Raw genomic sequence first — 20,779 nt, 5'->3', positions numbered from 1 at the left:
CCTAGATTAGAGTTTTCGAAGGAATCACACTCCCAATTTTCTGTGCTTGGTGGGTAATGGCCCAGTCTAGCTTCGAGTCTAATAAGAGGAATTACTCTCTTTTGCTGATGGCAGACTGGTGGTGAGTCAATTTATCTCGACTAAATGAAACTAATTTCATTAGCCTGTTGCCTCCTCATAGTAAGCGAATAAATTTTATTTTCACAATCTTGAGATCATTTTACGCCCCAAACTGGAGAATGTTTTAATGGTAGGTACACATTTAAAAATGGAAACATAAATGCAGTTTTCTGCAAGAAGGCACCTACGCACTTTGAAAAAGAAGCACTAACCCGGAGCTATAAAAATTTAAAATTCGCAGTCTGCAATCATATATAGAGTTATTCTCTGGATTGAGAAAAGTCGACTGGTCGTACCTTTTGAAATTTTACCATTTTAAAGGAGGAGTGGGTGTTACATAGAAGTCCACATGAGGGAGCAGTTTAACCCCCTAGACACTTCCCCATTCTTTACGCCCTTTCTTTGAAATATACTGGCATCTAATAAGATCTTCTCCTCCCATGGTATTAGCTTCAGTAAACTTACTTATACTATTGCCTGACAGACGCAGGCGGCGTTATTAAGATAACAACAATAATTAAATATACTCGATGGCAAGAAATTTGCGACGGGAGGTGTCAGATTCCAATGAGCTATACCATTAACAATTACATTCACGGTGAAGTATCAGCATTTCTAGGGAACGCTAGACTACGTAGGATGTCGGAGAGTAGTTTGTTATCGTGGTTAATTACCCATTTACAAAAATGCAGGTGACTTTAGCAACCGAAAAAATGGCACAGTAAACTTTATTGCCACGAAGAGTATATCTATATCATGTAATTTATTAAAAATTACCTGAAATTGACAGAAAAATAGGGGTTATTGCTGTTCTTTTGTTAAGAAACGTCATAAATTGACTGCGCATGCGCTCGACTGTCTGACTTTATTTGCACGAATTTCACCAATAGGGGGGAGCAGGAGTACACTTTAAAGTTATTTGTGGTGTCTGTCCAGTGCCGATCTCGAAAGAGTGTGAAAATGGTAGTGATTATTCAGTGTGAGTGAGCTATTTGGTGACTGTGATGCAAGCTGAAAGACTAGTCAAGATGTGGGAACTGATTGCTTCCGTGTACAGTGATTTTTTGGTAGTAAAAGTGGTGCCTTAACATGATGTCCTGGTTTGTTTCCTCTGTGTGAGGGACTTACTGCTAACTGTGGTTGTGCATTAAGCGGTTTTATGGTGGAGAGGTGTCTTAGGCGGCATAAGTCCTTAATTTTAAGGACATAATGACGACGGTGGAGTATGATTTAGACACATCAGGGGGCTTGATGCCTGTGAGTATACCCAATTCGCTGTAGCCATCTTTGTAGCAAAATGGCGCCTTGTTTTTCAACATACCTCCCGAAATCACATTTGGATGTATATTACGATGTCTCCTGTGATTTTTAACCAGGGTGAATGTGTTTGAATGTAAACTATGATGATTTTACAGCAAATTCAAGCCTTGATCGCCCCTCCTGTTAGTGAAGATGGTCAGAAGTCGAAGAAGAAGGAAGGCAAAGAATTACATCCTTACTACAAACGACCTGGGAAAGGGCACAATCACGATTCTTGTGATGCTTGTAGTGAGGGAGGAGACCTATTATGTTGTGACAGGTGTCCTGCATCTTTTCATTTGCAATGCCAGTAAGTCTTAACCTTAAATTGTCCACTTTTGCGTGTTTTTTTTGCAAATTTTCTTCGGTAAGATGGTCATTGATCAAGGCAATCCCTTGTCCATGCGCGCGGTGACTACTTAGCGCGTTATCACTGTGGAACTCTTGCCATATCCGATTGTATAATATGGTGTGTATTATCCATTCGTATTTCGTAAGAATCATGTTGCCTGTCATAATGCAGATTTTTTTTTCAGCGATCCCCCGTTAGAGAAAGAAGATATCCCTGTCGGTGAATGGTTATGCCATTGCTGTAAGGTTACGAGGGTACGTTTTAATTACAATGATAAGTTTTTATTCGCTTGTTGGCGTCATATTTTCATGTAATAACTTGAATTACTTGGTTTTTTTCAGGCCAGTGAAGAATGCCAGGTTGTTAAAGGTACAGTTGCATTTTAAGATATTTCCTAAAGCGTTTTCATTGATTTTCTTATGGAGAATTCCAAGTAGCAAATAGTGTTTTAAATCGAAATTGCACCTCAGAGAATTATTATTTCCATTAATTCTTGTCGACCGGGTCATCATTCGTATTCTGTGATGTCGTTTCCTCGTATTGTGAAGTTAACGAAAACTATTCCTTACTTTTAGGTGAAGATATACCTGATAACAAATTAAGAGGTACGAAGAAAAAAGAAACCTCAAATGATCACCCTGAGACTCTTGAAAAAAACGATGATGGGCGTAATTCTAGAAGAAAACCTGGCTTTTCTGAAGAGGTGGCTGATGGTAATGATAATCGAAGTGATGCAGGTAAATGCCATCCTCTGCAGTTGTTAGCAAAAGCAGCCTCAATGATGAATCCTAAGCAGTTTGAGTTGCCTAGGGACATGATGATCAGTGTACCTTTCCCTGGAACAGATAAAGGTAAGTCATGTATGTTTTTGTTGAGCTAAATAACTCAGCACCGTGTTGCAATTAACATCTCAGCAAACGACCTTAGAGAAATTTAAAGAGATGAACATTTTTGAATTGGAAGCATTTCCCTCAATAATTAACATTTACTCTTTTTCAGTCGAATTGATCACTAATTAATACTCTGAGAATATTATTAATAGCTATGATCGTTAAAATTTTCAACTGTGTGCATTTAAATGTTGTGCTTATTTTTTAACTCCTTATGATTCAATTTTTCAGTGACTGGTAAAGTTACTGGCCGTCGAAGCTCAGTCGTCAAAAAGAAACCATATGAGTTGGATAATGGTTTAGTGCCCCTTCCTGTGAGAGTGTGCTTTGAGTGTGGCAAGTAAGTACTAATAAAGTGATATTTAACCGGTCTTTATGAAAGGCTGAAGTAGTTTACATTGGAACTTCAGCCAAATTTTGGTTATTTCTGCATCATTTTAGCTGGTATCTTAATAACTCAAACCAATCACTCTTAGAAGCTGTTATCTTTTTTTTAATTCATGACATATAAATAGACTGAGCTTATCAGGGATAATGCTAATATTTTTGGAAACCTAAAGAGGTTAAGTTATTTTCACTATCAATCGATATCATGTATTGATAATAATTGTTTACCAGTGTGCCAAATCCTGAAATTTGTAAATTATTCCACCTCTATTACCCCATTGATTTATATATAGCTACCATACTGTCAATTGTGTTACATTTGATGGTGTATTTCTATTGTTTCTTTGGTAATGGTATTCAGAAATAGGGAATACGTTTTAGAATTGGATAGCGAAACATGGTAAAGACAAACTGAGAAGCCAATCTTCTGAGAAACTGAAAAAGTTGGGGAATTTAACAGTGTCTGGAAATTTATGGAATGTCAGCAAAAATGGAAAATAGAAGTGCAACAATTATGTTCTTTGTAATAGTAAAGCAGGGATGTTTACTTGTCCTCTTAAGCAGTGGTCTATCTTCAATCATTCTCTCCTTCAGAATCCTTAGATGTCATTCAGCAGGTGTTTCATGACTGATTTAACTTATTTGATATAATTCTGATGATTTCAGGGCTGTATTTAACTGGAAATTATTGTATTTTCCTCGTATTTTAAGATGAATTTTCTATCATGTGCATTTGATTGAACAGTCTGCTAAATTGTGAAATAATGTACTTAAATGCACAAATTTCAATAATACTATTAAATGCCTCACTTTAGTAAATATTTAGTTAAATGTGAAAGTATTATCTTAATTTTAGCTATTAGATGATCAGAAAAGTCATTTGGGCTGTATAGGCTATTTTAAAGGTTATGCATTGTCGAGCTTATCAGTCCCCTCAAAAAATACTGGGTATTAAATATTTAAAATGGGTAATAAAATAGCCAAACATGATGAAATAGAAGATTCTTAAATGATGTGTGGATTGGTGGCAGTAGTTGTATAATTTTCTGTATTATAAGACTGGTAATGGTTGTTGTTCAATGAATAACTGGTCCTTCTTTTGGTTCATTGCCTTTAAAAATTAATGTATTAGTTGTTAAATCCTTATTTGTGTATGCTTAGCATTAAATAATTGTGCATTAGGATTAACATTGATTTTTTTTGTGTTCAATACAGAAGCTGCAGAAAAGCTCCACTTGTTGCCTGTGATTACTGTCCTTCCCTTTTTCACCAAGATTGCTTAGATCCTCCCCTTACAGCATTACCAACAGGCAAATGGATGTGTCCTAACCATGCAGAGCATTTTTTGGTGAGTTTTAATTTTGGTGCAGATAGAGTGCTAGTATTTCAAATAATTGTAAATAAATTGTTATAAGCAAGTGGCAGTAACTACTAGGACAGTATTTTTTTAATTGTATCTGGCAGTACTTGTTGTTTGGATTAGTAATTGTTCTCAATATTTTTGTGGCTTTTTTTAAATGTAGGATGAGAAATTGCTGACTTCATGCAGTGTTACTGAGCGGGTTAAGTTGTGGGATAAGTACTCTGGACCATTGGACCAAGACACTATTAAGCTTGATTTTTTCAGGAGAGCTCATCGTAAAAATCCACCCTATCGTATTAAAGTACGGCTCGGGCAAAGAGGTCGAGTCAAGGTTAGTTGCAAAAATCAGTTTTTTATCCTTTCATATTCTTGATTCTACCATAAATGATAATTTACTCTGTGGATGGGAAATTATCAGAAGAAATGTAATAAAATTTTTTTCTTAGGTTCCACAGGCTGTCAAAGATCATTATAAATGCCCTCCACCTCTACTACCCTTGGAAAGGGACTTAAGGCTGCAACTTCTGGCTTCAGAACAGCTAAAACCTCTTTCCATTCCATGCAATACAGATGGGGCTAGTGCTGAGGAACAGGAGCAAGTAAGTCATACTTTTGTTCTTTTCCTTTATGTATTTTAAATTTCATATTCTTCAGGCATGCATTTTCTGAAAAAAGAATTTTCTGAACGCATTTTCATTTGGCAGGAATCACTGAGCTGAAATGTGATTGCTCATGCTCAGTGAGCTATCTTGCTAATTTTTTCCACTCTTCTTCCCTTACATTAATATTTTTGATTTTAACTTTTTCTATATTCCTGTAAAATTAGGTATTAGTTGGAATAATTTATTTAAAAAGGAGAAAAGGCATTTATTAGGGTGAGTGAGAAAATTTTTGTGAATAGGTGCCATATATTCTTAAGGTTTTTTACCCCTATTATTCATAAAAAGGTGGTTATGTATTTAAATAATTGTTAAATTGAAATATGTTCACCATCAGACGTTTGTATATACCTATACATTCATAAGTCTGATCCTGTGGCAGTAGGCATTGTCAAAACCAATTAATGTTCAACTTACATTCCTTTACAGTGGCTGGCAGGAATTATGGCTCTTCAGAGCAGTATAGCTTGCCATTTGGCTCAAAGGAAGCAAGAAGATATGGAAATCGATACTCATCCCTTCTCAGAGTCTATCTCTTGTCCATCTTCTCCTAGTTGTCCCCCTTCACCTGTTCATCTTCATTCCCCTTCATCACCTGTGTCTTCTCCCAGCCCCATGCCTGTATCGTGTCCCTCATCTCCGCCCTTACCTCCAGTGACGTTTAATGGTAGCTCTCTACCAGATGAAACAGCTGTGCACCCAATGTTGAATGGTGAAGTTAGTGATAGGACTACTCCCCCCAAGTGCATCTCCAATGGCCCTGTATCATTTTCTCGGGACTTGCCGGCCAAGTGTGTGCACATTCCAAATGGATCTTTAGAAGTGAATAGTGATAGTGAACTAGAGTTGAGGAACTGCAAGGAAGAACTTGAGTCTGAAGAAATGTATCAGTGCCAAGAGGAGGACAATGCTAATTGTGTTTCAGACTTGTGTAAAAGTGATGCATCTGTTCTTTCACATCTCAAGGAAGTGGTTAAAGGGACCCCTGTGATTCTGAAGACTGTCAATGATCTGAAACTTGAAGGGTAGGTATCTTTTATATATTCATTATTTGATTATCAATTTTTATCATGCTCAATTTAAAAATTATTTTAATGTTTCATCATTTCTAGAAATTTTCTATATTTTTCTTCTTTGATTTGTATTGAATATACCAGTATATTGCTCTCCAAATCAATAATTCATGATTCGGAGAGGTCTCGCTATTATCTATAGTCGGGTTAATATTATGTCTTCTAATATTTTTATCATGAGGTGCTCAGCCTTATCACTAGGCTTAAAATTGCTCTTATTTATTAGTCACTAAACTTCAATGAGAACTTATGTCTCTTATGAACTTGCAATGAATCTGTGTGGGAGTGATGCTGTTGCTAGTATTCCCTGGTTATGCTACGCTTACTACATTCTGCTGCCCTATCCACTCACTGTTGAGTGAGGTAATCTAATGCCTGCCTCGTGAAGCTGGAATGTCGTGGCAATAATTTTTATATGTGTTTTATGATAAATTCATTCCCTGTTTGGCTCAAGTAGTTTGAAACACAGTATGTGCCTGTTTTGGTTTCTGAAAATCTTGTATTTTGTCATAAGCTTGGAGCTATTTTCATGTTCAATTTTGTAGGGGACGAATCTTTTTTTTGTCCTGCATGAATTAATAATACTGACTAATTTATGGTGGCTAACTATTGATAGAAAGTAGTCAGGCTGAGGTGAATAGAAAATGGTGGTGTGAACCTGCCTTAATCAGGAATATTGATTTTTGGAAAGCATGTAGTTTTCAAAAATTGAGTTAGCATTTTCTTGGATTTCTCTGCTGATAAGGTATTGCCTCCTATAATGTTTTTTCTTTTGCTCCAGTGGAATCTTTATTCTAGTAAAAGTTATTGAATTCTGAAAGAATTTAAGGGTCTACTTCGCAGGTTTTGAGATCTAAGAGAGTTTTTTTTTTTAATCTTGGGGGATACTGGAGCTGTTGCATTAATTTTTTTGTTTGGGTGTATATTTATATATCATACCAATGAGGAACATGGAAGCTTTGGTTTTGCGCTTGCTTAAAAACTTGGTTTGGTTGTTTTATGGTGTTTTGGAATTCATGGTTTCTCTTGGTCTTTCTTCAGTCATTTTGGCATTGATTTCCCATGGCCTTCCCATGTTAAGTCTGTCATTTTCATTTGGTATTTATGTGTTTTTATATTCTTGAAAGCATTAATCATGTCACCTAGCAGTTATTTGCAATACAGGTGAAATTTTCCTTGGGATTTAAGGGAGCCTATTAATAAGTGAAGCTTAACAATTGAAGTGGATTGGGGGAGAAAGTCTGTTACTTGAATTGCAGAATATCTGGTTCCTTTAAATCAGTTTTGAGTTTTGCTTCTCTTATACCCATTTCACACTACATACCATCATTCTCAACCAGCGTAAATATGACGTCAGAACCAGCGTGCGTTCACACAAACCATGGTTAGTCACTGGCGATATCTGATGAATGGTAAAGTAAATCCAAGTGAAATATGAATTGATAAGAGTGAATAACCTATTGGGAGGAAATAATGGATGTGCAGGAAAATATTCTTTCACTAGTTGCAATGATTTTCAACATATACGCATAGTATGTGCTGCTTAGGGATGACAGAATTGCATTCTAGTGTCGTCAAGCATTGTTTCTTGCACAATTCTTGCTACGTAGAAGTTAATTCAGTGGTGGTATGTCCAACTAATCAATTCATTGATGGTGTGGTTTGAATTTTTCTACTGTTCTATTGAATCCGAATTACAGTGACTATTAGTAATAATTTGGTTGGTATCAATTACATATACTACTACCTGCCCTTGATTTGGATGTGTTGACACATCATATTGATGTAGGTTTTGAAAAGAGGGCCTAATCTTGAGCATAAGCCTCAATTGAGGCACCCTTGTGGTGATTTAGGGTTGATATACACGTATCATTGCATTGCAGTCCTAGTAATTCAATTGTTGTTCTCTGATTTTGACCATTGATTGATTATGATTTTCTGGTTGATAATCCATTCAGATGCAATACCATAAATTAAACCTTCATTTTACTTAATTTTGATGGTTGATGAATTAACTTGTAGAAATGTGACTTGAATTTTGTAGAAATTAATCTTATGAAATAAGAGAGAGAATGTGGTAATTTTTTGTACTATTTAAGTAATATCACCCTTATCTAACTTATTTTCTAGAGCTATCTGACTAGCAGCTAGCCTGATATTTAATATTGATATGGGAGGATATTTTGTTCAAGAATGAACATAATAAATCTTTTTTAGACTGGGACAAAGAACAATTCTTAGCAAACCGTTTGAATAATTATGACCATCAGATTTTTTTAAATTTAGTTTTGCACATTTTACATTATTTCAAGCAAAATATTTATCAAGATTATACAATGTGTCCGTAAAATTACATTGCAAGCAAATGGCTAATTCACTACAAACTAAAGTATATCACATGTCTTACATCAAGTTTAAAATTTATTAATATTCAACAAATTATGGTATGAATCTAGAGCACGTCTTCTTTGAATTAATTCTGACGAATGTAGTTCCATAAGAATGGTCGGCTCTTCCTCTTAGAATGTGTTTCTTTCCTCCTCTCCCACCATGGTCCCATGTTGCTGCTTCGCCTTCCTTTTTCTGACCAGCTTTTAACCAACTTCCCTTCACACACGCATAAACTACCACCAACCATGGTCACGAAACGGTGGTCAGAATCCCTAACACGGTTAATGGTAACTTGTGTTAACACTTCGTTTTGGAACCATGGTTAGCCCAAACTTGCATAAAAAGGGCGTAGTGTGAATGGGGTTTCAGGTTGACTGTAACTTTTGAAAGTGCTTTTGCTCTTGCTCATTTTCCTGCAGCACTGTATTTTAGACAAATATTGTAGTGCAATATGGAACCAGGAAACAGCACCTTGGTCTGTAAATTTATTTTCTGACAAATTTATGCTCTCATATAGATAGAAATGAGATTCCCCACAGTTGCTCTTGAATTGTGATGATGCATGGTTGAAGTTAATAATGTGCTCTGTGATTTTTGCTGTGGACATGTTCATGTTAAAGTGTGTTGTAAGTCAGAAAAAAACATTGGTAGTTAGTCTAATATTACCTATGTAAAAGTGCTCTATTTCAAAACACTATGGAGAAAATAGTGCAACCCTCTCATTTCCTTTGGATGCTCTTTTCCAACCCTGTCAGTCATTATATTTCAATTTTTTTTATCTGGGCCACACTTAGGGTTCCAGACAAAATACTTAAGCCAAGACTAGGATGTCCTTTGACTTCAGTAGTGAAGCCTCAACAAGGTGTTAAATCAGGATTAAACCAGCAGTTATCACCATCCAAGTCATCATCTGCTGCCCCTGTATTTGGTAAGTTTTGCTTGACTTGCTATTCTTTCTTGACTTTTTATTCTTTTCAAGTTAAGAATTTCATGTGTGTTAAAGAATAGATTTCTAAGTCTTCTTATACCTAATGGTAATACTTTCATTATTCCTTTGCCATCAAAAGGGCTCAGGTAAAGGAAATTGGACTATTGTGTAATGGTTCCTCTTGTTTATGAAATGCATATTCTTATTTAAGAAAGTAATTGTAAAAGCTATTTTAATTGGTTAAAATTATATCTCAGTATTGTTAGTGAATAATTTATTTGAAATTAGGTATTAATCCTGCATTGAATTATTTTTGAATTTCATTAAAATGATTATTTTCAGTTCCTCATTGCGCCTTAATCTTACACATTTTCATACCATAACTTCTTGCATTTGTTGATGAAACAGATGTCATATGGCTTATGCTAATTATCAGCATGTATTCATACTTGCAGGAAGAAGTTCTCTGAAGATACAGCCTAATTCATCATGTAGTCTGCCTAAGAAAACTCTTCCTCATTTAAGCTCTCTTACTGAGCAACTTCGACTGATGGTTTCCGGAAACTCTGGTAAGTTTGTGGTTTTAATTTCTTGCTTTTCAATTAGGCTTGTACACAGCCTTTTTTGAGTGACTTCAATTACATAGAGCTCTTTATAGGGTCTCGTTTTGTTTTCCAAAAGTGCTCTGCAATTGCGGCTCTCATTGATGTATATGTTCTGTCATGGCTTCCATTTAGTTAGCAATCCATCCACTATCTTCTGGTTAAAGACCTGATATATGCACCAGTGAACCCCTTGACCTTATAACCATAAATTATGGAGCACTTCTTGCTTCGAATACCGTATAAGCGCGTGTAAGAGGCGCACCTTTTTTCCCAGATATTGCAGCCGAAAATGGGGGTGCGCCTCTTACACAAACTTCTTACCTTCCCCCCCTCCCCGTCACCGGTTGCAAGTTCAAGGGGAACTGAGTGGCCTTGGTTTTCAGCGTGAGTCAGTCATCTGAAACCCTGGGTCAAAATCAAGCGGCAGGCAGGGGAGTTTCTCCCTTAGTGACGTATTTTTAAAATGCTCCTGTTTGAATTTCTTGCAAGCATCGCGCCGTCACGTCGGTACCCCAGAGGTGAACATTGAAAAGATCGCGCGGGGTGATTCGCTCCGGAGCGCGCGCTAAATTTATTGCCATGAGTGGGCATCCCGCGGCATTTATACTGCATATAGTAATATTGGTGTCACAACCTGCGGTTGAAAATTTTCGAACGAGTGTGCTCATTGTTGGACTTAATGGTGGATAGAAGAAATCGGAAATGCTTATAAGTGAAGAGCGCTGAAGGAGAGGTCGAGGGGAAGAGGGCTCCCTCCCCTCCGTATTTAAAGCTACGAGCGAAGGAGCAAGGGAAGAACACGTCCGATATTGCATGTGACGTCGTTGCCTTTAAAGCGAAGGGGCGAAGGCGCAGCAATGTGATATACGCAGTTTGCGTTCCCTGAGTTTCCAGTCCGTCTCGTCTTGTTTGAATGCACTTATGCTACGCTTGTTTCTTCCGAAATTGTGCTGTTTGGACTATGTTGAATATTAGTAGCCTTATTTTAGCTATAAATCTTTGTGTCAATCAATTAGAGCTCAAAAAACTTAAATGCTGTCAGATATACGTCGCGTTAGGTCTAATTCTTTTTAGAACCTCGTGCGTGTCATACAATTGCTGAAAGATATCGAGATATCTTCGAGCTCAGAAGGTGACTCACGTAGCATTTGACCTCCAGAAACTCGGGGAATTGAACCTGGTAGACCGAGGTAAAAGGTCAGTTGGTGGAATGGGGTAGGGATGAAACACGTTTCCATTGTTCCCCTGTAACTTGATATTTTCCTGTGGAGTCTCGGAAAGGAAACAAACGGCAGAGGCATTAGCTGATGGAGAGCCGAGTGTAGTTCCGTTAGGCCCCTTGCACAGACACCGATTTTGGACGGCCGGTAAAATATTGGCCGATATTTTACCGGCGAAGCGATGCTTGGCATTTTGCCGGTGCCGGCGTGTGGTCGGTACGTGTGCAAGCTCCAATGCTCTCCCATTGTTCACAATTGGAATGTGGACGGCCGATATTTTACCGGCCGTCCAAAATCGGTGCGTGTGCAAGGGGCCTTAAATCTACGACGTGGTTATTATCCTACGGCGCTGAGATTGCCCCGATTGTTGTTCAATCTCTTGGGAAAGCTCATGCCATTTGCCTGTCGTGTTTTGCCTTATAATTTTCCACGGCTGCAATTCTATTGCAATACTCCTGCGAGAGCTTTTAAACAAAATTGTTCGTGAGTAGGACAAGCAACGTAGAGCGATGGCGTATGCAAAGAGAGGATCGGAACTCTTTCTGCTCCCTCTTATGCCGCCGCAGTTATCAAAATTTCCTCTTTCAAATAGTACTGAAAGAGGACATTTCGATAACTGTCGAAATTCCAGGCATACGTCTGCAACACCGCACGATAGGATAAAAAAAAATGTCGCAAAATTATTTTTCTTTATAGCTTCGATCCTCAAAATAGGGGTGCGCCTCTTACACGTGTGCGCCTCTTACACGTGTGCGCCTCTTACACAAGCTTATACGGTAATTTTTTCTTTGATTAAGGATGCTGCTGTTGTAATTCTATTTTATTTTTCTTAGTAAAGTAAACATCAATGAAACTTATAGGTCTTTGTCGCATTATGAATTAGTTCACATGATGGTAAGACATTAGGTACATGTATGTTTTTGCAAGGCATTCTAAGCAGGGATGGCAAGTGAAACAAAACGAAAATGTATCGTTTCGATCCAGAGGGAAAGTTTAGGAGAGAATAGTTTCAATCTATTATTTTTGGCATACCTGTAGATAGGTCAAAACATTCTGCTTAAAAATCCAATGGCAAGTTTGGGTTCACCGTTATCCTGTTAGTGTATATGAGTGCCCCTTGCATCTAAAGTTGGTAGGCCGAACCTCTACTTCATTCAATCATACTTCGTACTCAGTGTGTGGGTTGAAACTAAACAGTTTGAAGGAGAAGCACGTGCTCCCTCTGGTGTGAAACATTATCTGCACTTCGTTTTGTACCAGAGTTTTAGTTTAGATTCGACTTGAAGTAGTTCAGACTCCGATTTCGTTTCGAGCCTAAGTTTACCTCCCCGGGTTTAAATCCGTTTCGTTTCTACATTTTGCTCCAGGGGAACGAAACTATTGAAATTTTACTGGTTTTGACTGTTGCCATCCTTGATTTTAAGCAACTTTGAAATGGTAATCAGTTCAGAAGAGATCAATAGGAGTAATGAGTTAATCTTTGGCTAAAGTTGAGATTTAATTTACGATTCTGTACCCACCCTTTTCCAGCTTAGGGCTCAATTTTCTCTCACAGCAAAACAGTTGTCAGATTTTTTTATACCACCCTCTCTTAATTTCTGTGTCAACTACATTTGCCATCTAGGAATTATGAACAAAGTCTCAATGTTGTAAAATGAATCATCTGTAAAAGCATTTTATGTAAGCTGTAAGTGAAATTAAACAGATAAATTGAATACAATCTGAATGGTCTATTCCTATCAAGTGAGAATATAGTTCAAATTTCTGTTCAACTATTAGTGTAAGAACTGTTTGAACACAAGAAATGATTTATGCACCAAGGTTGAGTGTTTGCATCATAATTTTTATTACACAAATCATGATTGAGATTGGTTTAAAAGTGAATGAAAATTTATTATTGTGAACGTAACTGAAACTTGACTTAGTTTTAAAAATCAAAGTAGCCCAAACCTTTCCAAAGCCCAGCGTTTGAATGTACATGGAGAGGATAAATTCTTATCCACCAAAAACATGAAAATTAGCATTAGCTTAAACTATATTGTTAAGGAAAATTAGGGAAAATACTTAGACTGATACGGGATAGAGATATCAAGGGGATTAGAAAAGAAAAGTATTTTTGAACTTAATATGGTACATAATAAAGATTTAATCACTCACTGACACTTACTTTACAGAAATGTTATCAGTGGTATATATCTGCTGGTAAGGAGTTAGATGTATTGTTACATTATGTAATTATTGGCAGTCATTAGATTATTGTATTCATTTGCAGATTTAATATTGTCTCATTGAGCTTAAAATTTACGGAACTAAAATATTTCTTGTGGTATGCCATTAATTTCCTCTCTTTTCTCTTCTTTTTTTCAGAGGTCGATTTGAGCTCTTTAGATCAAAAACTTGTGCAACTTCTTGCATATCAGAGACTTCTTCAGCTTCTGCCCCAAGGACCCACTTCTGATGCAAGCGATAGGATTAATGACTGCATGCAGGACATGCTGTCAAAACTAACTGCTTCACTTATTGCTCAGGATTCTCCTCTTGAATCTTCCGTCCCGCCCTTACCTCCCTCGGCTCCGGTGTGGGCACGTGCTGTGATCTGTCCCCTGGTGGGAGGAAGCCCAGTGACTGCCATGCCATACCGTACTCTTCACATTGGAACAGGTATGAACTACTAATGTGGACAGAGGCTATTTCCTATGATGATGGGTTCCGTAGCAGTTGCAGAAACAAAAATTAGGACTCTTTTAAGTCATGGAAATGTCAGAAAAATTCAGATTATTGTCTGGGAAAAACTCCAGTGACGGTGCAAATAGATGAAAAACATGGTTGATGAATACAAGCAGCAAGGTGGGTGTTTTGTTGCTGTCCTGGCCTTGCCAGTTTCAGGCAGTTCTTTTTTTCAAATATCTTTCTTCTTTTATTATGAACTTGTACTTTCCTGTATATATTTAGATTCGTAACAAAATTTTGCTTCTAATGAGTGCCGTCTGAACAACGTCTTGTTGCAAATACCTTAGCTAGCTCCAGAAAAGAAGCGTATTTCTCTATAAGAGCCCATGTTAAATTATCCTGATTTTACCTTCAAATATCTCAAAAATGGCACGTGGGAATCCCTTTCTTTTTTGGATCATTGAAAGTGCGTCTTTCAAAGAATCTGTAACCAAACTTTCATCAAATTCTTGTTACTTTTATCGAGGTGCCATAACTACCTAAAAGATTAAAAATTTCCATTAAAGTTTCAAATACCTTTATTTCCTTAGTTTCTGAGTGAAATCCAGTCAAAAAAATTCATTTGACTCATGTGTAATTTATACAGAGTCTGAATCATTGGAAATGTTCTTGTCTTATGTTCCCAGTTAAACGAATGGATGTTCATTGCCCCATTTTTCTGGCTGAGGGTTAGAATGTACTGTCAATTATTAGGTCATCACAAATAAGCTTAATACTTTTTCTGTGAAAGCAATCGTCCAAACATTTTTATGTTAATTTCTGGGAAATAAAATACACAATTCACCTTTTCCACTGGAGTGTGTGTTTTTTAAGCTGCCTCTTCTATGTTTATGAGCTACTAGATCATAGCTCTTTCCTAGCATAGCATCCTGTGATTATTAATGCATGAGTGAATGCTCTATTTTCGTGTGGCAGTTCCACAGAGCACTTAAAATACTGAATGCTAATACTAATCAAAGATTTTGTTTTTCTAATAGTTCATTCCTATTTATGACTAATTATCTTTTCATTCTAACAAATGAAAGCCAAGGTTCACATGGCAGAATCAGATCGCAAGTCAAGCTTAATGGTGGTGAACTTATTTTCTTCAATGTATGCTTCTATGCAATCTGTGTTGTACGGAAAAGCTGTTGGTTGGAGGAGGAATGATGATAGTTGGTTTATTGCTCATATAATTATTTTCTCTTTATCATATTAAAATTCTATAAGGGATTGTAAATTGTTACTAATGTATATCTTATATATTTTCAGGCGCTGATATGGATGTCTGTCTTAGCAATTATGGAGTCTGCAATTATGTTTCTGCTAAGCATGCTTCGATATTTTATGATGAGGTTAGTTACTTTCTTGGTTTAAACTTCATATTTGAGGAATAATAATTTTAAATAAATGACTTAATTTTCATAGGAAGAGGTATTTAATGTGCACTCTTTTGATTCACTTGAAGAAAAAATTATTTTACTTCTATTCTCATTTGAGTATGTCATCTTTATAAATTGCTGTCTTACCTTTTCAGATTACAAAACATTATGAGCTGATCAATTACAGTGAACATGGGACAACTGTGGATAATGTGTTATATTCCTGTGATTTTTCTGAAAAACCTCCTGTGTCAAGTGAAAAGCCTCAAAAAACTCTTATCAGTAAAGGTGGAGAAGCAGTAAACAATAGTAGATATTTATACAAAAGAAAGTTAAAATCTTTTAAATTTACGAGCCCTGAAAAGGAAGCCTCAAACAATACAATTGGTGCAGCTACGAGAGGTTCTAGTGCAAACCAAAAACAAGTTGTCCGTGTCCCAGTGAAGTACACTATAACTGTAAAGAATGAAGAACCTGAAAATGTTAGTAATGGTGATGAAGAGAAGAAGCACAAGATTTTACTTGAGACTGAATCAACAACCAAAACTGCTGTGGAACGAATGAGTGCTAGGGCTGGAAAGGTAATCATTGCATAGTGATAATTCAAATAATCTGCTTAAATATTAATAATGACTTGCTGCTTTTGATTTTAATGGTTCAATGAATCGTGTTTCCTTTTCGTTGACAATAATTGAGTGAGTGAAGTGAAGAAGGATTAACTGGGGATTTCCATGTAAGAGTGGAGAAGATCATTATAATGTTTTATGAAGAACTTTTTAACAATGTTAGTACCTCTGTCTATAATTTTTCAAGAGATAGGGCAAAAGGATAGTGTCTGATATTGAGCTGCCTGTTATTTTATTTAGGCTGTTTTGTAGGGTGAATAAGGAAGAATTAGTTAGGTAAAGGGAATATTTGCAATTTTATTCTCAAACCTCATTTTTTTCAAAATTGGTGTCAAATTACATGCTTTTTTGGATTTTTGGTAGGTCTTGAACTTCTCTATGGCAGGTATCGTTTTTCAATCAAAAATATGCTCGAATGTAATGTCTATAGCTTAATACATAAATTCACAGCTGAGAAATAGCTAGTTTGTCCAGTAGTTATAATGGAGAAACAGCTGCCTTGCCAAGAGGATGAGCCCAAAATTAGGCCTTACCCTTGGAAATCCTGGGATATTCTTTTGTTGCATAAAAATGATGGCTCTCTGATTACTAGAGTTTAACTACGCTTCTTTTCATATGCAAGTCTAAATAACCGATTTATGAATATCACCGAAATGAGAATGCCCTTGGTCACTTTCAATATCATACCAAATAACTCTTAAGTCATTTAGATTCACTGCACACTCGACCAATCACAAAATAGGGCTGTGAGATGGATATTTGACAGGAAAAGAAACAGAAATTAAGGAGTGGGTCATTTCTTTAAAGTGATTTATGTCGAACATTTTTCGTCACATGTCATTTACTAATTACCTATCAATGTGATGAAATGATTCATTACGGGATGGACATATGCAGAAGTGAACAGTGTTCAATTTCTCGATTTCAAGAAATTTTTCAGTAGTGCATGTAATTCTTTTGCTGAAATGGCAAATGGCTCGTGCTGGAAGTAAGATGAAGGTTACCTTGTAATGCAGTTAGAAATGATTCAAGTGAGTGAACTTCCTAAGTATGATTTTACAAAATGGTTAAAAATAGAATTTTGGTTTGATGTAAGTTACTCTTCTCTTTTGTTTGTGTAGTATTACATTCTAGGTCTCTATTCATCCTGCATTTTTTAACTTGATTTTTTTACATGCTTTATTTTTTTAGGAATATCAGAAGTGTGGATGTCGAACCAGCAGCTCCATTTTAATTGGTGGGAATGGAGCGGGGTGGGAAGGAACAGCTTTGCTTAATCATGGCTCCTACATTAAATTTGGATGCCTTCAGTTCGTCTTCAGCATTACTGATTTTGCCACTGTGCCTCCCACCTCTGGGCCGGGAGATCAGGAATCCTCATCTAGTGGCAGTGTGTTATCTTCACCAGGGCCATCATTTTCAAAGAATGCAACTCCTGCTGTTCATTCAAATCCACAAAGGGAATCAGCATCTAGTTCCTAACTACCAGTCAGTCCTCTCAGTTTAACAGGGCGAATATTGGCAAGGCTATAAGTCATCAGTAACTGTTAAATATAAATAAGACCAAAATTGACCAAAATATTCAGTTTATATTTATGAGAATTGTATAATTCTCATACTATATCTGGCTGTTGTGAGTGGTAATTTTTTCTGGTTCATAAATGTTTGGGTATATCTTTTATCGTAAACTTATGCTGAATAATTCACCCTTGAAATTTTAAGAAACTAAATTGTGCACTAAAATACCTCTATTTGGAAATACGTAAATTAATTTGTAATTTATCAGTGCCAAAATTTAAAGTAAATTCCCTTTGATTATCGGGCCTAAATTAACTGGTTCTGTGTGCTTTGAGTCATTGTGTCTTCCATCATACGATAACAACCAAAGTTTTTACTGTGTTATGCTTGTGAAAGATGTGATTTTTTTCTCTCTATAAATGCTGTTATGGCTTTCATTGCTCAAAGTTTTGTAAAAATTTTATAATAGTGGAGTTATAATGAAATTAAAAATTCTTTGGATATTATCCAAAGAGCTTTTTCCTCCAATACATTTCAAACTGCAAAAGCTATTTATTAATTTATCTATGCATTTGATTTTTTGTACTTGGCAATTCACAAGGTTCATTTGTTATCAAGTAAGTGATGGCCTTTTGCTGAGTTATACATGTCAAGTTTCTGTTTTCATGTCACTTATTTGATGATAATGAATACATAATATTATGGATAACAAGTTCAAGATATGAAGTTATTATTTTGTTTTAATTTCAAGTTTTGGAAATTTGATCATCACCTTCAAGCTAACCTGTAGGAATTGTGGATCCATCATACCCATCTGTGTTCAAGGTACCTGTGCTAGGGAAATTAAATTGATATGTACTATCCTCAATTTTATGCATTTTTACTGGAGGTATAAGTTCCTTCTTAAGGATATGTTATGAATTTGATTATTATCAGAGAAATCTATTTTTTTATCCCTTTCTTGTGGTAAATGATCAGGTAATTTATGTTTGTTGCAGGAATTTAGGTGTCACTTGATTTATTTTCCAAATTGGTGTAGTATATTTATTAAAATTTTGTCATACAACCAAATTTTCTGTCTTCGTATTCTATGAGGTTACTTGTGATTTTTCCAAAGACTTAGCAATATGACTTGGGTCGAAGGCATGGCATGTTAGTGGTTCCATTTTAAATTTATTTTTAACTTAAGTATCCATGATAGTAACTTTCTGACTGCCGATTAATGTTGTGGAAAATGTTCATCCATCATTTAGATACAATATTTGTAAATAGGAGAATTGAGTGGTTATGCTGTAAATTTTGTGTATATATGTGCATATTGGTTCTTATATTTCTTTACGAAATACCATGTACCCTGTGTGTAATATTGGAACTTTTATATGTAAAAAAAACTGAGACTATTTTAAGCATTAATACATGGTATAACATTACTCCCTTTCGTGTTGTGATGTTTTCTGTACAAACGAAAATGATGAAAATAACTTAGATTTTGGAAAAGAATGTTGGAGTGAATGTTTGCGGAACGCACACCCTTGATTGCTGTGGTATGGTATTGTTTTGATGGCTGTTAAATTATGATGTACATACGTATAGAAATTAATTTACCATTTTTAAGAATCCTTCTATGATGATCTTCATACAAGGAGAAATGTTTAATAAAAGAAAAATATTTCCTACTACATATTGGTGTGCTTAATGATACTGAAGTCAGTTTTATTAAGGATTATTGATTGATCTATTTGCGGTTTGATCACTCTGTGCTCATCCCATATGAGATTTGTTTCTTTTTGGACTGGAAAATGAGTTGTGTCAATAATATGACTAAATCTTTGCATCAAATTCATCAGAAAAAGGTCCACTGCTATTCCATCTTTGATCTGTGGTTATTCGAGTCTTATCTCTAAGAGTTTATCTATAACATTATAATTAAGAGGGCAAGGGTAGTGTAAGAAATGTTGTTAGGGATACTACCTGGTTGATGGATTAGAATTCAAGAAGAAAATGGTATTGGTTATGCATATAATCTGATAGCCGCTAAGGAATGAATAGTTTCAGGAGCTATTATGTAATTTATGATACCAGGAAAGAAATCAAGGTATTGTACTCTTGTTAGTCATTTTACCTGAAGTTACAGATATAATGACTGGTAAAATGAAGGCAGCTTTTGGGTTTTCCCTCACACTGTCTCTCTCAGTGGAAATAGTTTGCCATGGTGATAGTATTTTCAGGTAAAAATTGAGGTTTTGTTCAATCTGGCATTGTTAGATGCATACAGTGCATGGAATGTGGTATAAGTTTGCTTCTGGCTGAAAGCATGGGTCTAGCTAGGGTTTACATTATCCTCCTGTAACATGTAGAAGACATGAACGTTAAATCAATGTCTCATCCTGTTCTGTAGTTTGGGAAAGAGGATACAAAACTTCGAGGTTGAGAGGTCTTGGGGAAAGTTCTCCACATGTCCCCAGCTATTCCTCTGTCTTCCGTCTTGCTAATTATATTTTTCATGGTGAGTAGCTACAGTTCTTTCCTCCAGGATAATTTATAGAGTCACATTGGATCGCATTTCTTATTTGTTTTCTTTTTTTAGAAATCTTACTTTCCATGTATGCATATAGTTATGTACCTCACAGAAATTTATATGTGAATGTGTAGTCAGATGGTAATTGTGTCATTTTTCTGGAGCATTTACCTTGGTAAGTAAAAAAAACAGCTCAGTTAAAATATGTGAGAGTGGTATACAAATTACTAATTTTTCATCAAAATGCGTAGCGTATCGAGTTGATTTTCACTTGAAGCTTCCTTGACAACTTAGTCAGCAAATTCTAGCAGCTTCTTAGTTGAAAACCTTAGCTGTTTAATCTAAAAGTGGAGGGAAAGGATGGGAGAATTATCAACGAATAGCATAACCCAAGGATCATAGATTTACATCATACTAAAGCAAGGCATCACAGTAAGGGGATGAGACTTCCATCAGAAAGTTGCTAAAAGGGAATACACATAAAGGTGGAGTCTTGCATTTTGCTTCCTCTGAAGCCTTTAAACTGGGAAGGAGAACTGTTAATGTATGCTACAAGGGAAAAATAATATCCCAACTAAGTTACTGTTGCCACTACTGGTCTACTAGAAAATTAGTTACCTTTCTGATGGTGTGTTATTTTAGGCTGAGTTTGGACAAGGGAAATAGAAAATTTTCTCATTATCTTCATCTTTTCACCATAGAAGTCTGATACAATACTTCCAGCTTGCTTGATTTGATT

The 20,779-nt window shown here is 36.0% G+C and overlaps 1 protein-coding gene across 1 annotated transcript; it reads left to right on the top strand.

Moving 5' to 3' along the window:
* Positions 1 to 994: 994 nt before the first annotated feature.
* LOC124155814 (PHD finger protein 12) lies at positions 995 to 19,203 on the top strand. Its single transcript, XM_046529940.1, has 16 exons — positions 995 to 1,377; positions 1,536 to 1,729; positions 1,956 to 2,025; positions 2,113 to 2,140; positions 2,347 to 2,622; positions 2,893 to 3,001; positions 4,264 to 4,396; positions 4,572 to 4,742; positions 4,858 to 5,010; positions 5,500 to 6,095; positions 9,329 to 9,462; positions 9,918 to 10,031; positions 13,655 to 13,948; positions 15,269 to 15,351; positions 15,534 to 15,959; positions 17,196 to 19,203. The coding sequence occupies exons 1-16, from the start codon at positions 1,330 to 1,332 to the stop codon at positions 17,484 to 17,486; spliced, it is 3,120 nt and encodes a 1,039-aa protein (XP_046385896.1). The 5' UTR covers positions 995 to 1,329; the 3' UTR covers positions 17,487 to 19,203.
* Positions 19,204 to 20,779: the final 1,576 nt, after the last annotated feature.

Source organism: Ischnura elegans, chromosome 3, assembly GCF_921293095.1.
Source record: "Ischnura elegans chromosome 3, ioIscEleg1.1, whole genome shotgun sequence".
Taxonomy (NCBI): Eukaryota; Metazoa; Arthropoda; class Insecta; order Odonata; family Coenagrionidae; genus Ischnura; species Ischnura elegans.
Note: the sequence above shows the minus strand (reverse complement) of the source record. Positions and strands in the feature narration are given on the sequence as shown.